The sequence below is a fragment of the Colossoma macropomum genome, unplaced genomic scaffold, assembly GCF_904425465.1.
Source record: "Colossoma macropomum unplaced genomic scaffold, Colossoma_macropomum, whole genome shotgun sequence".
Lineage (NCBI taxonomy): Eukaryota > Metazoa > Chordata > Actinopteri > Characiformes > Serrasalmidae > Colossoma > Colossoma macropomum.
In genome coordinates this window covers 34,865,748-34,879,429 of record NW_023494785.1, presented here as the reverse complement: position 1 = coordinate 34,879,429, position 13,682 = coordinate 34,865,748, and the positions used below count along the sequence as shown (strand labels likewise).

Below are 13,682 nucleotides of genomic sequence, written 5' to 3'. Positions count from 1 at the left end.
ATATTACACATCGGGGTTTTATTTTCTAAAGCTTATAACTTAAAAAGTTGCGCTCTCAGATGAATGAAACCAGGTTCAAACTGACCAGGCTAAACTGCAAAGTCAGATAGTCTTATTCCTAAGGAGATACAGCTGTACGTAGCAATCAAACATAGCGAGCTCCATTTGTGATTTTTTTTCCACAAATCGAGCTCTGCTTAATCAAACACATTTTGAAGTCATTTGTATTGAAAATCACTTGCCGAGGTCAAAAAACGCTTATATTTCACTTACTTTCCGTGCTCGCCGTCTGCACAGGCCACGGACGGGCAAAATAAGAACTGTGAATTTTTTCACAAATCAGCCTGGTCAGTTTGAACCTGGTTTCATTCATCTGAGAGCTCAACTTTTGAAGTTATAAGATTTAGAAAATAAAACCCGATGTGTAATATTGGCGGATTTTGGCGTGGAACATGATGTCATTTGAATTCACAAATCAGGATTAACAAAGCGCACCAGTGTTTGTGGATGCACGTTACTGCACTCCGGAGTTATAGCCGGTAGAAATCCGAATCGCTAACCGCTAGCCAACTTTACTGCGGCACCTCACCGACATTTATAACCCATTCGTAATCTTCTGCACATGAACGGAACTTCCTTTCCTACCTGTTTTCTTGATTTTGCCTGATTTGTCTGCCATGTGGATGGACATGCTTGTCAGGTGTGCCAGTATATTTAGCGAGGCTATAGTTTACAAATCAGGCAGAATTAAGGACCGCATAGAGCAAAGAAAGATTCGGCTGCAGCCAAATGTAGTGCCAAATTAGCACTTTGCGCATGACTAGTCATCAGTAATTCCATACAGCATTGTTCTTACTACTGGACTTCAAGCACTACTAGACACTACTGGACTAAAACAACATGGAAATTACTGGAACCATTACAGAAATTACAGTGGATATCCAAGACTTAGCGACCAGAGGTGTCAAAAGAAGAGTATGTTCCATTCGTTTTATAGTTTTACAAGAACACTCTTTTTCCTGTGGAAATATTATTGCACTACTTTTTGTATTGCGTGTAAGAACTGTAAAATATAATGAATCCATGCAGATACATTTTGATAAAATGACACAGGATATGAATTAATTGTCTAAACAGAAAGCAGAACACTTGTCAAATGTAGCCATTTACCATTTTGTGACTTGTGTCTTTTGTGTTCAGTGTACAGCTTTTAGTAACTTATTACCAACTCAACTTTTTGTTTTTAGGGTTGCAATATTTTAATGCCATTTTAAAGGAAATAACTTTTCTAAAAAGAAGCGTTTATTTGATAAACCAATACAGATAAAATGTAAGAAAGTGTTTTCAGGTAGTGAATATTTATATTTGTATAATATTTATATTTGAATATAAATATTTGATCAATTATTAGAAAAGAATCACCAAGAAGTGATAGCGTGTGATGCTAGTGTTAGCATCTTGTGTACTCAGTGGGGTCAGTAATTTGTGTGCTGTGTATGCTGTGTGTGTGCTGTGTGTGTGTGTGTGTGTGTATATATATATATATGTATGCCTTTACCACCTGCTATATGATGGCATGTATAGTATATGCCATTATATAGCAGGTGGCAAAGGCACATAAATACAACGGGTTTACCAATAGCAGTGCTTTTTTTTTTTTAGAAAACAATTCTGTATTCTGCTACTTTCTAATTATCAGTAACAAGTCTAGTACTACTACTACTAAAGTTATTGGAGCTGGGAATTTAAATGTACTGACAAACATATAAATGAATACATATCGATTAATAAAATCTAATTTAGTAAGATAAATGTTTTATTCAGATTCAGAAAACTGCATTTACATCTAGACACTCCAAGGCAGATTGTGTTTGTCATCAAAACAGTTAAATTGTTTCTTTCAAACAAATGTTCAAACAGAAGTGTCTTGCTGTCTATTTCACACATACAACATTCACATCCATTTTTGGTTACATGCAAGATGCAGCTGTACTTTAGGTAATACATGTTACCTAAGAAACACAGTTAAATAAATCTAGATCAGATGCAGTGACTTTTATAATTTAATGTACTATTCATTGATATCACATACTGAGATCATTTATTCCAGTTCTGTGCAGTTGGGTTTTTTGTCAGTAACTTTATCAAGATGTTTAAGGCATTTAGATTAGTGCCAAGAGTAAACAAAATCATCAGGTTTGACAACTGTGCAGCACATTAACGTTAAAGTTTCACAAGTATGGCACAGAAAAGCAGTTTCAAACTCGTTCTGATACACTGAAAAACTTAGAATTTAAGTGTAGTTATTTTATGAAGATTTTGTTAAATTTCACTGACTCTGGCCTTGCATACAGATTACAAAAATATATCAGTCATACAACTGGAATTTGCACGCAAAGTTCTGACCATGCATATGCACAACAAGAGGAACAGAATAAGTGAAATGCAACAAGAGTAAATGCACCTAAGCAAAAGGGAAATATAAGCATGAATCATTCCAACTACCATTCTTAGTCGAAAAGTTAAGAAAAGTTTTGTAACTGTTATAATAACAGTTGAAGCCATAGTGTTGTTAACGAAGTACAGAATAAAGGTGCCAAACAGAGTTCTTTGTCTAATGACATAGAAGAACCACTTTTTGTTCCCTAAAAATCTTTTGACGGATGGAGAACCATTTGTGTGAGATTTGTGAGAGTGAAGAACCTTTTGGACATTTAAAGTGTAAAGACCCCCCACAACATGTAAATTAGTAAATGAATATATAATTAAATTAGTATAGTACTTTAAACCTTTAAAAGGTTTTTCACACTCCCTAATCTCTTTTTTAAAACATCTTTTTAAATATGGTTCTTTGGGGAAGGTGATTCTTCTATGGTATCACTCAAAGAACGTGGCATGTTTTATTTTCTGACCATTTTCATATTATTCAAATTATTATTTTTTTATCCACAATGTGTTTGTAAATAATTTTTAAATTTCTAAATAATACATATTCAGTCTCCATAGACCTGTGCCCTTTAAAAATACAGGCAGGTCCATCATTTCATGATTAATGGAAAAAAGTCAAGAATCCCCTTTTTGAGGGTGCTGCTTTATTTAACCGGCATGGACAAACTTGTGTTTGTCAGCCCCCACTATTTAGCAATGTGTACAACATGCTTGCACATAATTGACAAATATTCAATGTTTTGGATAAAAGATTTCACTCATATGCAATCCTTTTTTAAACTTCATATATAAGTCTATGTAAATTTGATAAATGAAGGCCCGGATTAGTCACAAGATTTTGGCACAGCAGTTTTTTAATAGGTGCTTTTTGCCACAAGGCTGTTAAGTGACCATTTACATGTGCTGACACATTGTTTGGAAGCCACTGCACAATTATCTTGCCCAAATTTTGCCCATATACTAGCTTTCAGAATATTTTGAAAATGTTGGAATGATCAGCCATTTGCATACACCTTTTCGCATGAACTATTCTCAAAATTGAAAAACGATTCTTTACATTCATGCAAGGACACTATACAGAAATGTTCCCCTTTAAGACAAAGTCTCTACGTCTAGGTTTGTGATTTCTAATCAATAATTTGTGATTTTATTAATTCTATTAATTTTTCATTGTTACTACTTTTTAAATTGGTTATTCTTTGTGATTTTAAGAGTAAATGATTGTCCAATTGGTGTATAGCCATATGTAGTGGCAGAGATTTGGGTTCTAAAGCTCTGCTGATTCCCACCCCCCTCTCTCTGGACCTCCGAGCAGTACCTTGAATTTATTTCAAGCTTTCCTTTATTTCTGGATTATTCTGCAGTGAATGTAGACTGATTGTAAGACACCTTACTAAAATGGATGGGTACAATCTTTTCTCCCGTTGACATTGCTGCCAAATACATTACAGAAATGTTCCTTAAAGCGACTGAATAGCCCTGCACAGGATTTTGGCATTGCCATAGGACGTCCCACATTTAGCAGGATAGGTTGTCCAACTTCACTAATCTCTCTCTGCAGAACAGCAATTTCACATGGTTTCTCTGAATGCATCAGTGAGTCTGAGGAGCAACAAAATGTCTTGCGCTCCTTAGGGACATAATCCTCCAGCTCTTTCAGGGTGAATACCCGACTTGCTTCAGGCAATACGTTATAGTCCTGAGCACTGAGTTCATCATCATTGTCCTCATACACCGAAACACTTACAGTTGTATTAGCATCACTTTCTCTGTCTGTTTCCACCAAGGCACATGACTGTTCAAAATACACACCATCAGTAGAATCCAATCCTAACATGCTGTTGGACTCATTCAGTGTTACGTTCCCTCCACTGTTAAAAGACAAACTTAATGAGTCCACATTGGCTACTGACATTTGCAGTGCTTCCACTAATTTGTTGTTAGAGTTGTTAGCATTAGGGTTATCTGGTGGCTGTCTCTTGCTGGGTGAAGCACCTCTTCTCCTGGAAAACTTTGGAGACTTGTTCACTTTATACTCGATAATCTCTTCCACTTCCACCCATTTGGGGTTCTTGGCTGATGCCCCCTCAGGCTCTGTAACATAAAGGGTGGGTACAGGCTTTCTAGATACTGCACGTCTCTGTCTTGGGAGCTCAGGAGTGGAAGCCTCTGAGCGGTACACTCCCATAGAGGATGTGCGAGGAGACAGGTGACGTTTCATTCGAGTGTTCTTCACAACGGTGGTGACGGTCTCCTCTCTGCATAAGGAAAGCAACATGTAAGGCTAAACATACATCCTGATCAACCTCACAACTGCATATATAGCTCAAAGTTTGGACAGGAGACTTCAATTGAAAAATAATAAACGATTAGTGTTATCAGTACCCTAAAAGTACATCCAATTTACTTAAATTTGTGTAAAATACAACAAATTATAATTAGCAGTGTCAAATGCATTAATAACGCATTAATGCAATAAATATTTAATGCCACAATTTTTTTAAAAACCATTAACACATTTTTGTACTTTGACCCTTTGCATCTTCCTTAGAAGCTCAGCTATTCATCCGCTCTTGCTATTACTTCATCACTGCAGCCCTATTATTTAAATACAGCTTTTAAATGGCAATTTCTATTAATGGATTCTCTGGATAAAAAGTTATTTCCAGCTACTCACATGCTGTGAATCTGTTTATCACTTAAGTATAATGTTACCACCAGAGGACATGTTCAGCAGACTACACTGGACAGTGCTCACAGGACAGTTACAGATAGATTAACAACTGGCAAACTTGCAACAGCAAAGAAGTCAATAGTGGCTGCATGTTCCAACTCCTCAGCTAAGTGGTTGAAACATGAATTCATTTTTGCTCTGACTATACTATCTGTAATGAAAATAAGACAGTGAGTTTAGTGGCTGGACATGACTTATGTGGGACTAAAATATGAATCAGCTGACCTAATGAGTGTTGGTGTGATATGGTGTCCTCCATGTTAATGGGCAGGTCATCTCGTTCAGAAAATTTAAGACAACTCAAATTTTCTAAGGTTACTGTACACACTTACATGATTATGGTTTTCTTTGGTATTTTGGTCTCCTGCTCTGTTACTAAGAGGAAAACAAAAAGAGGTGTTAATATGTACAATATACAAACACATACATACATGAAACCAACATAATGTAAAATCTAATGATCTTCTGTCAATCCTTAACAACTGGGCTATCTAGTACTCTCTCTGTCTACTTTCAAGAAACAAACTCAGAGAAAAAAAAACTTGTTCAAGGATCATGCATGTTTAACAAACATAAAATGTACACGCAGTGTGTGCTGATGGTGCTGTGGATATGTGATTCCAAGCATATTTACCTTCAATAGTGATGGCTTGGTCTCCCCTGCGATCTCCTGCCATTGCCAGTGTAGGAAGGACAAGATCTGCTGCACACTTACTGCTGCCAAGGCGGTTAGACAGCTACAAACATACCATGTAAAAGTAGTACTTATTATTTAAAGTACTGATATTCGGAAGCATATTATATACATCATTATTTAAAACATAACATTATTTATAACATAATTACAACCGTTCCCTAAGTTTATATAGTTATGATTAAATCTAATTAAATCTTTATTTATATAGTACCTTTCCTACAAGCAGTGGTAATTTAAGTGCTTTACAGATTGACACACAATTGATACAAGGACCCAGAAAAATGAATGGGTAAAACAAGAACACATATGTATAACAGTGTAAAGGTTAAAATAATAAAAAGAAATAAAATGCAATAAATTAAATAAAGTTAAATTAATACAATTAAAATATTAAATCTATAAAAAAGTCTAACAATTAAACAATTAAAAGTAATTCTTAAGCATTTAATAATAAATAAAGATGAAAATCAAAATAACAAAAGAAAAAGATGAGATTACAAGGTAAACACTGTTGAGAAATTAAATATATATATGTAGTCTTATTGAACTTTGTTCAGTACGGTACCTCACATTCATAATGTCCCAAGTCTCTCTCTCCAGGGTTCTTAATAACCAAAACCACTACTCCACTGCGAGGTTCACTGTATGTTTGATACTTTTCCTGGTCTGTAAGCAATTTGCCATCCTTAAACCACCTGAGCAGGGGTAAGAATGAAGTGTTTCAATCATGTCAACTAGATAAACATTACACTAAACAAGCAGTGCAATTTACTTTATTCAAATGAGTACCTCATTTACACATACCAACACGCATTACTTGCGATGCATTCCTTTTTCAATGATTACCTTATTTTTGGGCTGGGAGCACTTTGTATTGTGCAAGTAAACTGAGCATCCTCTCCTGCAATGAATGCAGCATTCCTCAACTTATTCACAAAGCGTGGTGGCACTACACATGCAGAGAAAATACAGTGAAATACAATTACATTTAATTTGGGCTTGCTTATACTGACACTCAAATCTTAGGTCCATGAAAACTGAAGCCTAGAAGCTGATGTTTGCCCAGTACATTTGACCCACCCTGCACAGTTATCTTGCCCAGGGTGCTGGCATTTCCTGCAGAGCTGGAGGCAAAGCACATGTACTGGCCTGAGTCATCCGCAGTCATGTTATCCAGAATGAGAGTGCAGGAGCCATCCGGGTCCTCGATGAGGATGTGGTGAGGGTCTACCTCCACAGCCCGACCATCTATTCAGTCATATATATGTGTAAGGTCTAAAGTGTATCTTGTTTTATCTTTGCTTTAACTGTCAAAATCAAAATCATGCAATGATCTGGAGGATATTAAAGTATTTAGCAATTTTAGACGAGACAATAAGGACATTAGAACAAACAAGAAGAATTCTTATAAATACATGATGAATTAGACAAACTGTAGATAGACAGTGAAATTCCATTTTTTGCATAATACTAATTAAATAATAGAGGCCTTATTACCAGTGCTTGCCTGATGTAACTAAAACTGCTATATACATATTTGGTTCCATGTATATAACTTAAAAATGATCTAGTATGTTTTGACATGAAAATAGTAATTGAGAGATTGGGGAGCATAGGCGACAATGGATAAAACACCTCAAGGAACGGGAAATAAAAAAGGCAGGAAAACGGCAAACAAAAGAAATGCTGAAAGCAGTGTGCTCAAACAAAGGCTGAACAAGAAACGTGAAATAAGAGATAATCAGAAAACAAAAGACTCTTCCACTGTAATTATGAGGGAAAGGCGGACTTTGTTTCACTTGTTTCACTTACACCTTTTGTATGGCTTGGAGCAGTTTGTAGCTCAAGCCTTGTGGGGCCTTTTTTTTGTTTTTTTTTGTGTAATTTTGGGGCAATTACTCACTTTTGTTTTTTCCAGCCCTCTTTTTTTTCCCTTTTCTTTTCTTTTCATTTCATTTAAAATACCCACCTGGGCTAAGTACCGTACCGGTCACTCCTCTACAAAGGTGTGACAAAGGGCTGCTGTTTGCCACAGCCTTAAGTAGAGGAGTCCACAGGTGGTTGGGCCTAATCAGCCCAAGGGCTTCTGGGAATTGGAGTTCCCTGAAGTTATGGCACTTCCATCTGGTAGTCCATCTGTTTCTCTGCATACTTTGTTAGCCCCTTTTACCCTGTTCTTCAGGGGTCAGGACCCCCAACAGAGCAGGTACTATTTGGTGGTGGATCTTTCTCAGCACTGCAGTAACATTGATGTGGTGGTGGTGTGTTAGTGTGTGTTGCGCTGGTCTGAGTGGATCAGACAGAGTTTTTAAACACCTCAGTGTTACTGCTGGATTGAGAATAGTCCAGCAACCAAAAATATCCCGCCAACAGTGTCCTGTGGGTAGCGCCCTGTGACCACTGATGAAGGACTAGAGGATGACCAACACAAACTGTGCAGCAGCAGATGAGCTATCGTCTCTGACTTTACATCTACAAGGTGGAGTGACAAGGTAGGAGTGTCTAATAAAGTGGACAGTGAGTGGACACAGTGTTTAAAAACTCCAGCAGCACTGCTGTGTCTGATCCACTCAGACCAGCGCAACACACACGAACACACCACCACCACATCAGTGTTACTGCAGTGCTGAGAATGATCCACCACCCAAATAGTACCTGCCCTGTGAGAGTCCATGGGGTCCTGACCACTGAAGAACAGGGTAAAAGGGGGCTAACAAAGTATGCAGAGAAACAGATGGACTACGGTCTATAATTGTAGCACTACAAAGTGCACCTATATAATAAGTGGAGCTGATAAAATGGATAATGAGCGTAGAAACAAGGAGGTGGTCATAATGTTCTGCCTGATCGGTGTATGTACTTGATTTTCATGAATTTTGCCCCCCAGTGGCCAAATCTTTTGAAGCTTCATTGGCTACTAAAAGGGCTGACTCAGACAAATTATTCAAGTTTCATGATGACTGGTCAATGTTAAGGCTTTAAAATGCCTGCTGAAATTTATGACCAATGGTGGCCATAAATTTTGATTTATTAAGTCATCATTTTCTTGTCTAAAAGATACTGCTTGTGAAATTTTAGCTTGATTGGATGTACACATTCTGTGTTATTTTCCTTTTACAACACCCCCTAACTATGTACATGCACAAATTATTAAGCTACCTTAGAATGTACTGTTGAATAAATCTGTGAAGTTTCAATTTATTTGGATGAAGCATTCTTGAGATTTCGACAATTATGAATTATTCCAGAAGGGTTGATCAGCATGATGGCAGGCATACTGCATACAAAAGTTTTTATTTTTATTGGGGTTCAAAGGCTTGCAAATTTTTTGATACCAGTTACATGTGGATCAAAACGTAGGATAGGTTTGCAAGTAGGTTTGTAGGTTTTGCATATTATGCAAACTAGCAAAAATCTGAGAAGGCAGAGCTACATGGTCCGAATTGCAAATTAGTTTGTCTTAAGGCCATGAATATAGAAAAAAAAAATAATTTTGGTTTAGGAATTACAAGGCCAAATGCGTTTGGCTGAGCTATAGCAACCCCCATAGGCAGACTAGGCCCATGTCAAGCGCCTGGATAGCGGGAGACCAAGTTTCATGCCTTTACAACCTATGGTTTGGTCTGGCTGATTCATTTTAGGGTAAAATCAGATAATAATAACAATAACAACAATAATAATAAAAAAAAATAAAATAATAATAATAATAATAATAATAATAAACTTAAACAAATTCAAAGGCAGGGCAAATTGAAGAGAAAGAGTAATTTTACACCTGTTGTGGCACCTCTTCACTGGCTAACAGTTTAATTTAAGACAGAATTAAAACTCCGAAAGGTCTGTGAAAATATATTAAATCATTCGTTTTGTACAGGAATTCTATATGTCCCAGCTGAGAAAAAAAGAAAAAAGAAAGTGGTGAATCAGCCTTTTGTTCCAGGGTTACAGACCTCTATTCAATAAGAAATTCACCAGGCATTACAAATTATTCCATTCATAATTTCAAGACCTAGCTCAAAGTACATCTTTGAATTTTTTTTTAGATTTGTATGTCTGCTTTACTTCTATCTTTAGTTCTTATAACTTTTGAAAATTCCTTCTGTAATAATGTAGCCTATGCTTTGTTATTGTTTTCATGTTTAAGTTTCTTTTATTTTTAATTTTTAATTCATTTTTTATTTAGCTAACTTTTAAAATAATGCAAATCCCATTTTACTGTTTTTCTGTAAAGCACACATGCCGTAATCCATGTATGATAAAAGTACACATAAAAGTATGTTTACTATCATTATTATTGAATTTGTGATGTTTGTACATATGCCATTTTTCAAGTTAGAGTATTACTTCTGTATGTCTTTGAGGCACTTTTGTGATTTCACATGCTGATGCTGACAGTGGGCTGTTTTGGTGCTAGAGGTACTACAATGACCTACACTGTGATAACAAACAATATTATATAGTAATAGGCATTTCGATCTATAGCTTACATGAGCCATTTCTTTCTCATCTCATGAGCTTTACAGCCTAACTATAGTTCATTAATTGTTTGTCATCCTTACCTTTAAACCATGTCACAACAGGTTTGGGTGATCCTGTGACTTTGCAGGCCAGTTTAACTGTCTGTCCTAGCTCTGCTGTGCAATCAGTCAACACTGCATCAAAATCTGGTGGACCTGTTTTAAACACAAACAGAAACTTTTGACTATCTTTTGGTCTTACACATATTGCTGACCAAAAAACAGCAAAAAAAGTTTGAGTATATATAATGTGTTACACTGATACTTTGTATAATCACTTAATTCTTAATTGTGCATAAATTCAATGACAAGTGAACAAAAATAAAAGTAAGCTACTGCTCACATTTTCTGTGTTGAATGGCTGTCGCTTTCAGCTAGCGAGAACACAGAAAGCACATTATGGTTTGGAAGGTGGCTTGCATGCATGAATATCAGTTGAGAATGGATTTGAGAATGAAACAAAGAAATAACCAGAGGATAAGAGTTTGACAAAAAAGTTCTGAGGCGAAACTCTAATACAAACTGTTGTAAAATAATGTAAGCACATACACATTATGGTTCATATTCATAACTATTTTGACTTTCTGATGTAGAGAAGCAAATAACTTTGTGATCTGTTGATACACAACATCTGACATTTTGATTTTTCTCAAAAAAATGTATAAATACAATGAATAACAATTCAACAATAATAAGAATACTGTTTTCTTCATCAGTCATATTTTGTATGGGTTAGGTCTGTTCCAATGTTTACAGACGTTGGACAGAAAGGTTTTCACTTCCTTTCACTCCTTTAAATGAAAATACCTGCACCTGCCCAGTATATGCTGTGTTTTTAATTCCATTCCATGTAACGTATTCTAACAAATGTAACTGTTTCATATCAACAACATAGGTTGGAATACATTACATGGAACGAAATTAAATATAGCACAGCATATACTAGGCAAATGCAGGTATTTTCGTTTAAAGCCTCAGGGAGTGAATACCCTAACCATCTGACTAATTACTGAGGTCAAATAGTCTAACCATTAACAAGGTCAGCTAATGCAATTTTCAATTTGCCAAGGGTCATTTTTTTCTGATTTTGAACTCACTTCTGTTGCTGTCAGTTTGTATTGTTCTGAGACAAGAATGGACTAACTGAAGTCTTTTGGAATGGCCAACTATTTTTCTGCTTACAATAATATTCAATGTCTCTGTAACGTGTAAGTGTTAAACAGTAAATTTAGGATTCTGAATACTACCATAGTCTTTGCATTAATTCCGCACATTATTAGTCTCTTAGTCAACATGAACGTTATCTGGAGATATTTTCCATGTTTCCAAAATTCTTTTAAATGGAAAGCACAATGTCTATTTGTGACCCAGTGCATTTTTGGCTGTGAAAAATTGTTGTTGATCCACTGAGCAGTTAAACTAAACATATTTATAGAACTTGTGTCATGCAGGTTCAAATGGGCTATGGCAGAAAAAAATATGACTGGTTACAGCACAACAGTGCTCAGTATGCCCAACCAGCTTCAAAACCTTCACAACTGAGAACAGATGAACATCCAGAACAAAGACAAGAAACCTAGCAAAAAAGCAGTAATTGTTGTAGCTTTTGGGCTTGGGTTTATCAACTAGCTGAGCATCTTCAAGGTTTTGTGTTTTTGTGTAATATGATGTAGGATTCTATGCACCTGTTGTGATAAAGTTCATCACCTGGTCATATAATATGAAAAGTGAGTAGAAGATGATCTTCCAAAATAAATATTTATGTTTTACACAATGATGAAACGAAAGGAGCACCATGCAAAAGTCTGGGCACCACAAGATTTGAGCTCTCAGATAACTTTTACCAAGGTCTCAGACTCTAATAAGCTTGTCATGGATATGGCTTGTTCACAATCATTGTTAGGAAAGGCCAAGTGATGCAAAATTCAAAGCTTTAGAATTATGATGAGACTCCTCAAACCTAGTCCCAACAATCAGCAGCCATGGGCTTCTTTAAGCAGCTGCCTAGCACTCTGAAAATTAAAACAATTGATGACCATAAAGCAGGAGAAGGCAGCAGAAGAAGAAGACAGCAAAGTGTTTTCAGGTAGCCATTTCTTCAGTTTATAATGTAATTAAGCGATGGCAGTTAACAAGAATGGTGGCAGTCAAGCTGAGGTCTGGAAGACCAAGAAAACTTTCAGAGAGAACTGCTATCAGATTGCTACAAAGGCAAATCTCATCGTTTGAGATGTTCAGAAAGATTAAGTAGACTCTGAAGTGGTGGTGCACTGTTCTACTGTGCAGCGACATCTGCACAAATATGACTTTCAAGGAAGAGCCTTCAAAGGAAACCTTTCTTTCATTCTCACCACAAAATTCAGCATCAGGAATTGTGTAAAACAGCATATAAACAAGCCCAAAGTATTTTGGAAAGAAGTCCTGTGGACTGATGAAGTTAAATATAATTTTTGGCGGCAATGAAGAAAGGTGTTTGGGGGAAAAAAAAGGGTGCAGAAATTTATGAAAAGAACACCTCTTCAAATGTTAAGCACAGCAGGGGATGCTTTGGGCTTGTGTTGCAGCCAGTGGAACAGGGAACATTTCACGGCTAGAGGCAAGAGTGGATTCAATTGGCTTCTAGAACTAGAGGCCTTTTGCAAGAAAGAATGGGCAAAAATACACCAAACAAGAATTGAAAGACTTAGCCGGCTACAACAAGCATTTACAAGCTGTAACACTTATGCAGGGTGCTCAAACTTTAGCTTTTCCCTTTTCCTTTTTTGTTATCTCGAAAATTGTAGAAGACAGAGGCGAGTCACAAATTTGATGACTTGAGACTCGACTCAAGAAAACTGAGAAAGACTTGCGACTCAACTTTGACTTGAACACCAATGACTCGGACTTCAACATTAAGACTCAGAAAGACTCAAGAAAGTGAAAGAAACGTGGAGAGTCTGACTGCAGATGGCTACACAGTTGTTACTTTTCATGTGAATGGATTTGTTTCCTTCCATAAACTGAATAAACAGCAGCGTCGTCGCATGTCTGTTACTGAACTTATGCTCAACTTCGCCTCCATAAGCTGGAAAAAGCTGGTGTTGTTTATTAAATAGTGATGATGTGAAGATGACGAAGAAGTCTCCGCTGACACCATCTCACTTGTATAAGATGTGTATTATAAAGTAAAACAGTATCATATCAAGCACCATAAAGTACCTGAGAGAGGATCCGTGCCAATTCTAATGTGTCCCCTCCAGAACAATATAGCCTACTGCTTATATAGTGTGGCTGTTTTTGACAAAAG

The 13,682-nt window shown here is 36.5% G+C and overlaps 1 protein-coding gene across 1 annotated transcript in view; it reads right to left on the bottom strand.

The window, feature by feature from the left end:
* Window positions 1-1,803: 1,803 nt before the first annotated feature.
* The window catches only part of obscnb (obscurin, cytoskeletal calmodulin and titin-interacting RhoGEF b), a 130,992-nt gene continuing 119,113 nt past the window's right edge, over window positions 1,804-13,682 (bottom strand). The window contains exons 70-76 of the mRNA XM_036592309.1: window positions 10,439-10,552; window positions 6,960-7,127; window positions 6,726-6,828; window positions 6,445-6,574; window positions 5,817-5,919; window positions 5,515-5,557; window positions 1,804-4,706 (exon numbers count right to left, since the gene is read on the bottom strand). Coding sequence (XP_036448202.1) covers window positions 3,842-4,706; window positions 5,515-5,557; window positions 5,817-5,919; window positions 6,445-6,574; window positions 6,726-6,828; window positions 6,960-7,127; window positions 10,439-10,552 — 1,526 coding nt within the window. The 3' untranslated portion in view covers window positions 1,804-3,841. The remainder of the gene's footprint in view (window positions 4,707-5,514; window positions 5,558-5,816; window positions 5,920-6,444; window positions 6,575-6,725; window positions 6,829-6,959; window positions 7,128-10,438; window positions 10,553-13,682) is intronic.